The sequence below is a fragment of the Vespula pensylvanica genome, chromosome 9, assembly GCF_014466175.1.
Source record: "Vespula pensylvanica isolate Volc-1 chromosome 9, ASM1446617v1, whole genome shotgun sequence".
Taxonomy (NCBI): domain Eukaryota; kingdom Metazoa; phylum Arthropoda; class Insecta; order Hymenoptera; family Vespidae; genus Vespula; species Vespula pensylvanica.
The window spans coordinates 3,999,853-4,012,869 of NC_057693.1; the positions used below are offsets into that span (position 1 = coordinate 3,999,853).

Below are 13,017 nucleotides of genomic sequence, written 5' to 3' on the forward strand. Positions count from 1 at the left end.
TTCCAGCGACTATCGATGTTTCGATCGTTCAAAAAAAAAAAAAAAAAGAAAAGAAGAAGAAAAAGAGAAGAAAGATAAGAAAGAAAAAATGTCTTAGTCTCTTCTCGGCCGTAATAGTCACGAATCGTAAGTCTCGATTACTTGGAAATATTTCGAGGCTTCGGAAACACTCGGTAGAAATAATCACATTAATGGCATCGCCGGCTAAAAAGACAGTGGATACATTGCGATTCAAGTCTGTCTCGTGGTTCTACAACGTTCGTGAGCACCCTCGATGAATGCCACGAAAGCGTGCTTCCCTTCTTCCCCCGTTCTACATCCCTCAACCCCTTACCCTCTCCACCCACATTCAACATCACACTGTCTCTTTCTGTCTTTCTCTTTCTCTTTCTTCTCTTCAGCTCAACGAAGCATAATGTTCCACCTACGCGATGGCTAAGATATAACAGTAGAGATCTCAACGTTGTCGTACTTACTCGCCTACCAACTCTACTCTCACGTTTTCTTCGCGACAATACATAATACCATTCTGTCGCGGTAACAGCGACAATGAACGCGCACGTTCTCCTAGAAAATAATTATCTTAATGTCGACGAGCCAACAACGACGAATGGAAACGACGACTACGACGACGAGGCCTTCTTGGAGAACTCACGAATTCGTCCTCGCTCGTTTTGAACAATACCACGACGAATGTCACACGCCTTGTGTTCCTTCTTCTGGTCCCTCCCCCTTTTCAACATAGGGAATGCTATGCGACATCCTAACCCCCTCCCCCTCCCTCTCCCATCGTAATTTCTTGACACAGAAAGAAGATGAATGATTATTTGAATATACTTTATCTCGTTGCTATATACGAACAAAAAGGATAGAAAAAGAAAAAAATGGAAGAAAAAAGGGATTAGTACTTATAATGATCATTTGCGAAATGAATTTTGATCTATCTTAAAATGATAATTATTACTTATATCTGTAGTAAGAGTTTTTTGTCAATGTCGATTTTAGGATTGAAGAGAAAAAAAAAACAAGAAAAATAGAGAAATGTTGAAAAGTTTTATTTAAACAATTCATCCGTAGATGGTATACAATCGGTTTACTTTTTAACATAAGATATCATTGCTGAGTTCCGCTAGATGTCGTGTAAAGTATTCCTTGTCCTAATACTGGGCTCACTCGTCGGTGAGGTTGCGACAGGAAGGATGTCTTATCGACTTTGTTATCTCTATTCTATTATTCGATATCGTTCAACTATGTGATAGATAATTCTTTATTATCAATAAAAATGAAACATTAATATGCCATGATCTATTATATAGTCAACGAGATTTAACTTTTACATGAGTCAGATAAATTACAAAATTATAACAAATTAGAGGGATGAAGCTTAGTTGGAATTTATGGAAGAAAAGGGATATCACGTTTTTATCATCAAAAGGATATAAATAGGATTTACCCCTTGTCGAGGAGTTTGTTCGATCGATCGATCGATTGATCATAATCGCATGAAACGAAGAGATTTGAAGATTGGTGCGACAGCAATCGGTCGGAGTCTGTAAATCCATTTGGTGTGCCTGCAGGCGAGAGATCTTTTGTCGTTTAAGCGAAAGAGAGAAAGTAGATCTGAAAGGGGGTGGTGGTGAAGAGTGATGAAGGAGAACGTCAACGTCGATGGTGGTGGTGGAAAGGAAAGAGAAAGTGCGTTTTACCGTGACCACCCGGATCGTATTATTCCCCCTTTTCCAATCTCAATTAGTCATTACGTCTCACGGCTCGGCATAGCGATGCCCTCCTCGAAACTCCCTCGACGTCCGTGCTAGGTTTCTGCATTAATTGCGTCTACGCCTCGGTAGTCTCTCTACACTGTTCTCTCTCTCTCTCTCTCTCTCTCTCTCTCTCTTTTCCTTTCACCTCCTTCCCTCATACAGGGTGTTTCGAAAGGGATTAGCGTCGTTAACAGGACGACGCTAAAAAAAATCTATTTCTACTCTTAAACGTTCAACAAATTTGTCATTTACTCGATATATTATGTATATATTTTATTATTTTTTTAACAAACTCATACACGGATAATTAATATAATTATACGATTAAACGAAGCTTTGTTTGTTAATAATCATTCTAATTCTCAAATTAGTTTGATATTAATTGACCAACGTAAATGATAGATCGTATAACAAATCGGAATATTGTCTTACGTCAAGAGTCACCCTGTAGATATTAGATGCGTTCACGCACGTGGCAGAGCGCGAGTCGCTCGAACGGGTTCTGGGGTTGCTCGCACCCATTTCACCCGCGCCCACCCACAAAACCGGCGAGGCAGTCGCTAATTACGCAACGCGTTCGAGCGTGCATATCGGGGTGGCGACGTGGTATGGACCTACCTTCTCTCTCTCTCTCTCTCTCTCTCTTTCTCCCTTTCTCGCTGCTTTTATGCAACATCGTTCGCACCCTCGAACGGCATATCTTTCGCCAACGATTGCCTATAATCAGCAGAAATTCGATGCGATTATCGCACTATCCTGCACATCAGGAAGGAGATATCCTCCATCCATAACACTTTCAACCCCCTCAGTTACCTGCCTGGATCGTTCCCGTTGGTCGAGCAATCGACTTAATTTGTAGGGTTCGACGTCGCACGAATAATCAGACTCATCCGAGTGATGTGTTTCTTCTCTCAATATATATATATATATATATATATATATATATGTATATGTATGTATATATCGTTATACCTGAGTTCGAACGATCACTAATTAGTTGGAGAGTTTTAGTTGTAAAGCTGGATTGTAAGATTTCTCGAAGTCTTATCAAAACTTTACTCGATATGATTCTCTCAAACATTCCCATAAGATTAAGGAAATATCTGATGATCTCGAATTATTAATAAAAAAATTAATGATTATTAATAATGATGACGATGATGACGACGATGACGATAATGTTGATGATGGTGGAAGCAGAGTCACACTTAAATTACCTAGGAAGCATTGATGGCATTCATACGTGGGGTAAGCATTGTCATCCCAAGGGATTGTCTCGTGGAGACACCTCACTGGCACACGCTTTATGTCGCAGCGAGAAGCTAGAAATAGGGGTGGCGACGAAGTCGACAAAGGGAGGAAGGGAATACCTTTATTAGGTAGATAAGCGAGATGCGAGTGCGTTATATAGATGCCCATCCAGCACACGGAGCTGCCTCGTTTTACTCACTTCAATGCCTAATGGAATTGAGTTCTTGTAAGCGAACACTCCCACCACCCTCTAGCCCCTGGCCCTGATTCGACCGCTCACCTCTACGTTCGCGTTCGACGTAAGGGTTGGTTGGATGGACTGTAGAGAGAGATGGATAGAGATACATACATAGAGAGAGAGAGAGAGAGAGAGAGAGAGAGAGAGAGAGAGAGAGAGAGAGAGAGAGAAAGAGAGAGAGAGAGAGAGTAGACCGGTGAAGCGGAGGATACGAGATAATTGGTATTTTGTCTCGCCGAATCCTTTGTACCTCGAGTTTTAATTGACTTCGAGATTTTTCAATACCAATTACTTTACATACATCATCTATTACGATTTTCCTTCGGCTTTTTTTCTTCTCTTTTTAATTTCTCTTCGTCGTTTTGCCTCTCTTTCTTTTTGCTTTTTGTTTTTTCTTTTCTTTTTTTTTTTTTTTTGTTTAGATCGCTGAACACATCGTTAGAATATTTTTCCAAAAGATGCGTGAGATTTAAGATAATATAAGTACTGAACTTATAACTTATAGATCTTCTCTCTTTTTCTCTTTTCGTTTCTTCTAATAAGAAATTCTAAAAATGTCTGTCGAATTTGAAATCCTTCGATATCTTCGAAATCGAAAATGTCATCGAAATCGATTTTGGAATGTATTATTTTATAATGTATCTTCATTATAGCTATGTGAACAATATACAACAGTAACAACAATATCAACAATAAAAATAATAATAATAATAATAAAAGCGTAGAAAAGATAGGATTTGCGAATGCGTTTACGTAAACTTATTCGACAAACACCGTCGGAATGGCGATCGCGTTCGATTATTTTTTATCGTCGAAGAATCGTTTTTTCTTCGTTTTACCCCTCTTTCGTTTTTCATCCCTCTTTTCTTCTCGATTTTTTTGAATATCCTTTTTCTTCATCATCATCATCTCTTTCTTCTTCTTCTTTTCTTATGCTTCCTCTTTTTATAGTTCTTTCATATTGTTTTCGTGTTCTCGTAATCACGTAGCTTATCCCTTTTTATTCGAAATCGGTGTTTTTTGTTCCTTTTTTTCTCTCTACTTTTTCTTCATTTGTCAGAAAACACGGATCGATCTAAAGCTTGCCGGATAAACGGCTAACGACACTGAAAGTCGGGAATACTTTTGAACCTTCGATTTGATTCTAAGACGATTCAAGAAATCTTCAAAATGCCTGCTGCGCTTCGTATAATGCCGTTCGAGTGGCCCATGAATCTTTTGAAACACCTTTCTCTCTCTCTTCCACCCCCTCTTTCTCTGTCTTCCTTTCTTTCCTTCTTTCTCTCTCTCTCTCTCTCTCTCTCTCTCTCTCTCTCCATTTATCTCTATCTCTCTTTCTCTCTTTCTTCGTCGAATACAATCGTTTTTACTAGGGCATTAGAGATATTGGCAGAGACTCTAAATACCTCTAAATACTTCTAAATGCGAGCGCACGCCCGGATGGATCGAACGGATCGCAATTTATTTGAAAAGGGTAGGAGAAGCTTTCCTAAGGGCGCGGCGTGTACGACTACGCGCAAACGACTAATACAGTTCGTGGACGAAGAGAGAGATAGAGAAAGAGAGAAAGAAAAAGAGAGAGAGAGAGAGAGAGAGAGAGAGAGAAAATCTTTATTCGGTCGTATTGCCGAACGTCCTTAGGGACGTCGAAGGGCGTGCGGAGGGCCGAGATTGGGGAAAGGGGCAACGTTCCTCTCGTTCCTTTCGCCGCTGTTGCTTTTCATTCTAATCCAAGTGCCTGTCGTCGAGAGATTTTTTCTCCCCATTGTTCGTCAGATTTCCCATAGGAAGGCAAACGGCAGATTTCGACGGCTATTGTTTTTACGAAAGAACCGGGGAGAGGCGAGCCAGCCGAGATACGAACTCTCGCGATAGACCCTGATTGATTACTCGAACGAGCTAAAAAGCTTCTTGCTAGAGAAAGCTTCGTAAGCTCGATAAACGGTCTTCTCTCTTTTTTGCTTTTTCCTTCTTTTTCTTCCTTTTCTTTCTCTCGTCTTTCTCCTCCTCCTTCTCTTCCTTCCATCCTCTCCTCCTCGCCCATCTGTCCCTTTTTTCTTTATCGATCTTAGCTTGAAACTAGGTGATCCAGCACTTTGACAAGGTACTACTGAATGATCATCATGTAACAGATCTGTTATTTAATGGATCGAGTTCAGAACAAATAAAGTGTTGAACGTGAGAGAGAGAGAAAAAGAGAGAGAGAGAGAGAGAGAGAGAGAGAGAGAGAAGGAAGAAAGAAAGAAAGAAAGAGAAAGAGAGAAGGGAAGAACTTAATCGTTGCTAGCAGAAACCAAAGTAGAGACTCGTAGCAGTAGTATCCTAAGGGCTAGGAGGGTGCTGAGGTGTCGAAAGGGTGGGAGAGGAGCGTGACCAATTATCGCGCGATATCACGTCGCGGTGTTCCTCCGCTGCTAGGCGAACGGTGCCAGTCGATAACGGCTGGTCTATACGCTATTTGTACTTGGTCGTATCGAGGTAATCGATAATAATAATTGCAGCTCGTGGTCTCGGAGGCAGCCCTCCTCCACCTCTTGGAACGGCCCTACAAGCGGATGGGGTTGCGAATCTTGCTCGGGGTAAAAGAGTGTTTGTCGGGGAGAGGTAGAGAGAAAAGGCACGCGTGCGGAGGAAGAACGCCTCGACGAATGGGATGAAGAGGGTGGTTCGTGGGCTGGCCGTACGAACCAACGTTCGAAAGGTTCCGCCCTCGAAAAGGTATGTAGGGAAAGAGGGAGAGACAGTGCGAGAAGGGGGAGAGAGAGAGAAAGAGAGAGAGAACGACTGGAGAAAGAGAGAGAAAGAACGATTGAGAGAGAGGGACGAAGATAAAAGATGTCTCGTGGCAGGCTGTTTCTACGTTCAGTCGACATCGGTACTTCTTTCGGGAACGTTCGAATACTGTCCGTGTTTTCTTCTACACAAAAAGAAAAAAAGGAACACAAAAACAAAAAGACACAGGGTAAAAGAAAGAAAGAAAACGTAAGAAGTGAAAGAAAAAATTGATTATAGATTGTATGGATCGTGAAGTGAATTTATATAACAAATTTCACATATCTATGTTATTGTATGATTATAGGTATATATTTTTTCTTTCTATTTGTGTAGTGTATTAAAAAAAAAAAGACTAATATCAGTGATTGATAAAAGAAAAAAAAAGAAGGGTAAAATTAAAGAATACTCGAAGAGTGAATTAGAATTTCCATCACGGAAGCAATTATGATGAGCACTCATCAACACCCGAGTTATGGATTCCTCTCGGGTATGGACTTACACTCGGTGCACCATGTGAATCAAGAAATGGGCGCGAGCGCACAACAGAGCGTCGTAACAGCGCAAGAACAGCATATAAAGAGACCGATGAACGCGTTTATGGTATGGTCGAGAATACAACGAAAGAAAATTGCTTTGGATAATCCGAAAATGCATAATTCAGAAATATCGAAGCGTCTCGGTGCGGAGTGGAAACTTCTTTCAGATGCGGAAAAACGGCCGTTCATTGACGAAGCCAAACGATTACGTGCTATGCATATGAAAGAACATCCAGATTACAAATATCGACCACGAAGAAAGCCAAAGGTACCGGTATCAGTAGTTTCTGGTAAACCAGGTTCCATGAATCCTGGGGGGTTTCCAAGTTTTCCTCTTCCACCATATTTTGCTGCACCAACAGCTCCGGTTTCTCATCATCATCATCATCATCATCCACATCCGCTTGACTATCCACCTTTGTCACCGTATTTTGGATCTGCCTTCGATGCCGTTCATTTGAGCAAGCTCGTTGCTAGCGGTGGTGCATCAAGTGCCTCGAGTTCGAACTGTGCGGCAGCCGCAGCTGCGGAAGCGACCAGTAACAGTGCAGCCTCCGCTGCGGCAGTTGTCAGTAGCTTCTATTCTGGATTGTATTCCACGGCAGCATCACCTATAAAAACTTATCACACCCCCTCGACTCATCTTGGGCCTTTATTCTCAAGTGGTCATCACGCGCCACCGGGATCAAGTCAATCAACGCATCCATCCCTCGTATTTCCATCGACTTCATCTAACGGAACTGGAAGTATCGTCACGACGACCAGCAGTCCCGGAAGCAGTCCAAGATCACCTCCAGTGCCGTCCACACAACACAGTCATCAACAACTCGTAACACCCACGACTACGCCGAGCCTTGATCTCGATCAACATCGTAGACCGGTCTCCGTCATTTTTTAATCTTTTTCCAAGCCTCCTCTTTTAATCGACACAGCGAATGATTACTTTAAATGATATTTGATCACGTGTATTCTTCGTCGACAGCCCTGGTTCTCTTTCAATCTCAAGAGGAAACCTATCTACGACGCGAATAATTTAATTAGCATAATCGCTATGCTGAAGAGTAAACAGTCATTCAGGCGGGGTTTTTAACGATTCCTTTTTTACTTCTATCTTGTTCATTCTTTTTCCCTCTTCAATCTGTATCCTGCTATCCTGCGTCTGACAACATTTATATTTTCCGAATAATCATAATTATATACTTGTATTAAGAACGCGGTCGTTTTATTTTGGCGAAGTTTGAAAGATCGAATTATTTTTGTTCTCATTGCATTTACTTTTTAATCGTTCGCTGAATTTCATTATTGTTCCCAGTGATCTTTAGAAAGTAATAAAAGATTGGCTAGTCAAGATTTTTACAAACAACGTGATTTTCGTCGTTAGTTATATAGTTTTAATTACAATTGTGTAAATAACATGTAAAACTGATAACCAATTCGATAGATCTACTATGAGAACCATTCTTGTGGGATCTATTGAATTCGACGATTTTTTATCAATCAATTTGTTCACTCATTTACGATATATATGTACATATATGATTATATGAACCGTTCATTCTCCAAAGTGATTAATGTTTCGCGAAATAAAAACTAATGGAACTTAAAAAATTTGTGTATATATATATATATATATATATATATAGATATATTGTATTTTTTATTAGTAAATTTATACATGTATATTGTTTTTTTGTAATTTAATTTATAATTAATAAAAAATAATAATTTTTTAGTAAATTATTTACCATTACCATATGAACTTTTGTCACACCTGAATAAATGATATGTAACATAATTATGAAGGAAATTTATTTTCAATATAAAATAAAAAGAAAAAAAAAAGAAAGAAATTCCAAAAATGGAGTTAGTCGCTTTGGCTGTGAACTTCATATATACATATATACATACATACATACATACATACATACATACATACATTTATATATATATATATATAATTTTTTTTTACAAACGAGACACCCAACACACATGCCAATGTCTTATTAAAGAGTTTATTCTGCGTTATGTATATGTATACGTATGAAGCTGTCAAAAAGATTGTAAAGCCAATGTATAAATGCTCGAATGTAAACATTCCGTATGTAGCACGCGTTCTTAATTTTAAAGGAAAGAGAAAGAGAGAGAGAGAGAAAAAAAAGACAGAATATGTATAATGAAGACGCCACGTGCATCGTTCACTGTGATTTTCGTTGTGATTCTACATATGTAAACAAATGATAAATACAATTGTAAAAGAAGGAAAAAATATCTCTTTCGAAAATATCATCTTTATAGCTTGAAAATTTGTGTGTGTGACGTACCTTTCATTTAATCATAATATTAATGATTTTCAATTTTTCTGCGCGTATAGCACAAGAGAAACAAAAATTGTTGCACTGTCTCGTGTTATTTATCGTCTGGCGTTGTACACTAAGAAGTAGAGAGAAAAAGAAAAAGAAAAAAAAAAAAATAAAGAACGTAAACTTTCCCTCCTCCTTTTCTTCTTCTTCTTCTTCTTCTCTCTTCTTCTTTTTATGTGTGCACACGATTGTATAGATTTTGAGATGTTGTTCTTCAAAGAAAAAAGGAAAACAGAAAAAAAAGAAAAAACAAAAAAAAAAACATATACACTTTGTAAAAAAATTGATACGCTCGTGATATCTGTGCATTCTCCAAATAGTTTTATGTATATTGTTTTTGTTATAAATAAATTGTTATTATTTGTTCGTAGTACAAAGCTTATCTTTATGAGCGTATTCGTTAGTACTTTTACAGCTATTAACAGATTTAATAAAACCCAACATTTATATTTAATAGTGACAGTTTATGACAATACATAAAAACTATAAAACCTTTTTTGGAATTATGACTAATTACTGTTGGCTTAATATTTATGCTTCATAGGTAGAAATAAGAATTGTAAAGATTTTCTGAGTTAAAATTGGATATTAAATAACGGTAAGCGTATATAAAATATCAGGATCTCCTTTTGTTAAAATATTTTTCTTTTATATCACGAAATAACACATTTATTTTTACGATAAATGTAATCTATTAACTTATCTGATTTAAATTAATCCGACAACTTCGTATTGTTACTAAGAAAATAAAACGTTTGTCATCTATCGTTCCCAAACTTACCAATTTTTAAAAAAACAATTATGAACATTCGACGATAAAATTCGATGAATAAATGATTAGATAGGAAACGATCGATATATCGATAGACATCGAGCAAGAAGGTTAAAAAAATTATCTACGTTTGTTTCAATGATAATACGTACAAACTTTTTTTTTTGAAAAACAATTGGACTCCAACGTTTATCCTTTAGATATATTTCTATATATATAGAAAGATATCTATCTACCAGGTTTACGTGCGAACAATAAACAGAGAATGGACGGTGGCGTTGTGGTAGCGTTTGTTTTCAAAGTAAACACGATAAGAAAAGGTGGGGAGAAATCAAATTCTTGAATATTATTTTACCGAACGTAACCAAAAGAAAGCGTGTCATGCTGAGTCTTTTCTCTGTCAGTCAAAATTGTCAATGTTAACTGCATATATCTCTCGTACCATACATTCTGAATTCTTTTTATCAATAACAATAAGAAGATCGGTGTTGGCGTTCAGATCAAAGCGCGTCAATGAATATTTACTGACCATCAAATCTTTACCCATACAAATTTAAGGTATGTCAACGTACTTACTTGCCTAGTTACTTATTTATCATCTTTCTACTGTAATTAAACACGTCCCATATCTCATTTCTTTTCTTTATATTTATCTCTTTCCCATTTTCATTTTGTTTCCTTCGACCTTAAATAAGTTTCTGACAATAACCTTTTAAAAATGGCCATTTACCTTAGCAATACAATTATAGGTACGAAAGCACAAGGAAGTTTTCCATTTTAAAGGATGACAGCTGTTACAAAACTAATTTCGCTAACGTTTCCGTTTGGAAATAGTAACTTGAAATTTCCTGGTATCGTATACCAGGGAAGCTTGACGCCTATTACAAAGGTTTCAAAAGTAAAAGAAAAGAAAGAGAAAAGAAAAAAAAAGGTAGAGAAATAGAGAGTTAGAGAGTTAGAGAACCAGAGAGAGAGAGAGAGAGAGAAACAAGGAGACGTCAGGTTCTCGTCAAACGGCACTTCTCGTTGCACCGTATTCCCTTCTCTTCAATTTTCTTTCTCTCTCTTTCTCTTTTTGTACATTCGGTGCATTGAAAAGTCTCACCCTGAAACGTCGAAGGTGACCACCCTTTCCTTTACTTCTATGGGAGGTATAGACGCGAGAGAACTTCTCCCCCGTCTCTCTCTCTCTCTCTCTCTCTCTCTTTCCTTCTTCTATAGCTAAAGCAGCACTCTTCGTCACCCCAATGGGCATTGCGTTTCGCAATAACTACCCTCTGTTTAGAGGCCAATTGTATTGGCGCGGGGTCCTTTTTACTCCTTTTCAAACGGAGAAACCCCGCTGGCTCTGTTGGCCTGTTTCCTCGGTGGGGTGCGTGGATTCTCCTTTCTCTCTCTCTCTCTCTCTCTCTCTCTCTCTCTCTCTCTCTCTCTCTCTCTCGTTCTCGTGTGTATATTATACTCTTATATAAGCGTTCCTATCGAGAACTCTCGCGAGAACTTTCCTTGGCGCTTCCTGAACGGACTTCCGATCGCGCTTTGTACTTTTCTCGCTCGTTTCGAACCCTTTTTAGAGAACGTTTCCCTTTTTGCTATTTTGCCTGTCAAAGCTACGATTCGATGAGACCCGATTATCTTCGTGATCATGTGAAAATTAAAGATTAGAATTGTTTTTCTGCTTTTCTATTTCTTTCTCTCTCTTGTTTTTTTTTTTTCTTTTATCTAGCATTTATCTTTGTACACTGCTGAAATACACGCGATATGTTCGATTCGATAAAAAAAAAAAAAAAGAAAAATTATAAAACAAAAAGAAATACCTTCGAAAGGATTCGAGTAAGAGAATAGCTTTAACGAGTCGAAGTAAGTACTTACGTCGAGGCTCTTTTAATTGATCGATACCAACGTAGTGACTGTTAAGTGAAAACGTACATACGTACTTAGTTACTTCCTTTTGCAATGGTACAACGAGGGAGGGATCAAGGGGGGTAGGAGGTGGCTCCACTCGACTCCTCGCCATTATTTTCAATGAACAAAATCGAAACAATGTCCACTTGGTGAGTTAAGGATTCTCATTCGACGAGATACAATGAACCTAAAAGTTTCGTTAGCTTGATCGCTGACCCTCGACATCGTCATTCTTTTAATTGAAAAGTGCCATCCGTCTACTTACTTACTGGCCCTTTTTTTCTTTTCTTTTTTTTTTTTCTTTCGTTCTTTTTATTTTCTCTTCTTTCTCTCTTTCTTTATATACATATATATATATATATATGGATATATGTTATTCAAAAAGGAAGAAGCTTTTTGTTTCGATTTCCGAAACATTTGGCACGACAGAAGTTCTCTCTCGTTCGTTTTCTCTCATTCATTTTCTCTCTCTCTCTCTCTCTCTCTCTTTCTCTCTCTCGATTTCCATTGAAACGATTCTATACAAAGTCGAGAGTAAATCAAGATAGTGAATATTACCGTTAAATTCGTGACGATAAATTTCAAACTATAAGCTTCTTCCTATTTATAAATAACTTTCTATTGCAAGATAAAGACATTAAAATACGTTTCCTTACGATCGAGTTTACGAGTCTTTCCCGACAGAAACGTTTCGTTTGCGAACAGCTACGTAGCTATTCTCTCCATGATTAGTTAATCAATTAGCGTCTCGAAGTTATACTTACTCGGAATCCCTTTGAATACCTTTGAAAGCAAACCGATGTGGCGCAAAGGAATACTGGAAGCCCTTGCTAGTTCCTGGAATCAAATGTTTCAATTAGATTCTATAATAACTTGATATACATGCATACGTTCACTTATATCATTTATCATTTATTTTCATCGTACGATATATCGATTATGGTCAATCACTTTATATACATTAACGATATATATTTAATATTTTCAAATAATACGCCAGAATAACTATTTCATTTTCGAAAAAAAGATATTAAGTATTGCACGATTATCGAGCGATCGTATAAGAACCAACGATTTTACCCTTCTACGTTAGAAACAAACTTTTCGAATGGTCTTTCCGGAGATCCTGCCAAATCCCTCTTGAGAAACTTTCGTCGAAGACGAAAAGCTAAATAATTAAGAAATCCACTTAGCACCCTACTGACGCCTTCAACAAAGATTCCACATTTATCAAGCGCCAAGACGCTTTAGTATCGGTACGATTGTTTCTAAGCGAGAAAACGAAGTAGAAATGAAGAGAGAAAGGAGATGCCTTTTCGACTCTTCGAGCCATTCCTTTTCAAAAGCATAACGCCAAAAACAAGTCTTTCCCATTTCCGACAAAATGCATCGTTTTCTCACTGCGAGAAAAATTGAC

At 37.9% G+C, this 13,017-nt stretch overlaps 1 protein-coding gene across 1 annotated transcript; it reads left to right on the top strand.

Annotated features, from left to right (window-relative positions):
• Positions 1–5,623: 5,623 nt before the first annotated feature.
• Positions 5,624–8,192, top strand: LOC122631800 (transcription factor sox-3-like). Its single transcript, XM_043817901.1, has 2 exons — positions 5,624–6,234; positions 6,332–8,192. Exon 2 carries the CDS (start codon positions 6,472–6,474, stop codon positions 7,459–7,461), a length of 990 nt encoding a protein of 329 aa, XP_043673836.1. The 5' UTR covers positions 5,624–6,234; positions 6,332–6,471; the 3' UTR covers positions 7,462–8,192.
• Positions 8,193–13,017: the final 4,825 nt, after the last annotated feature.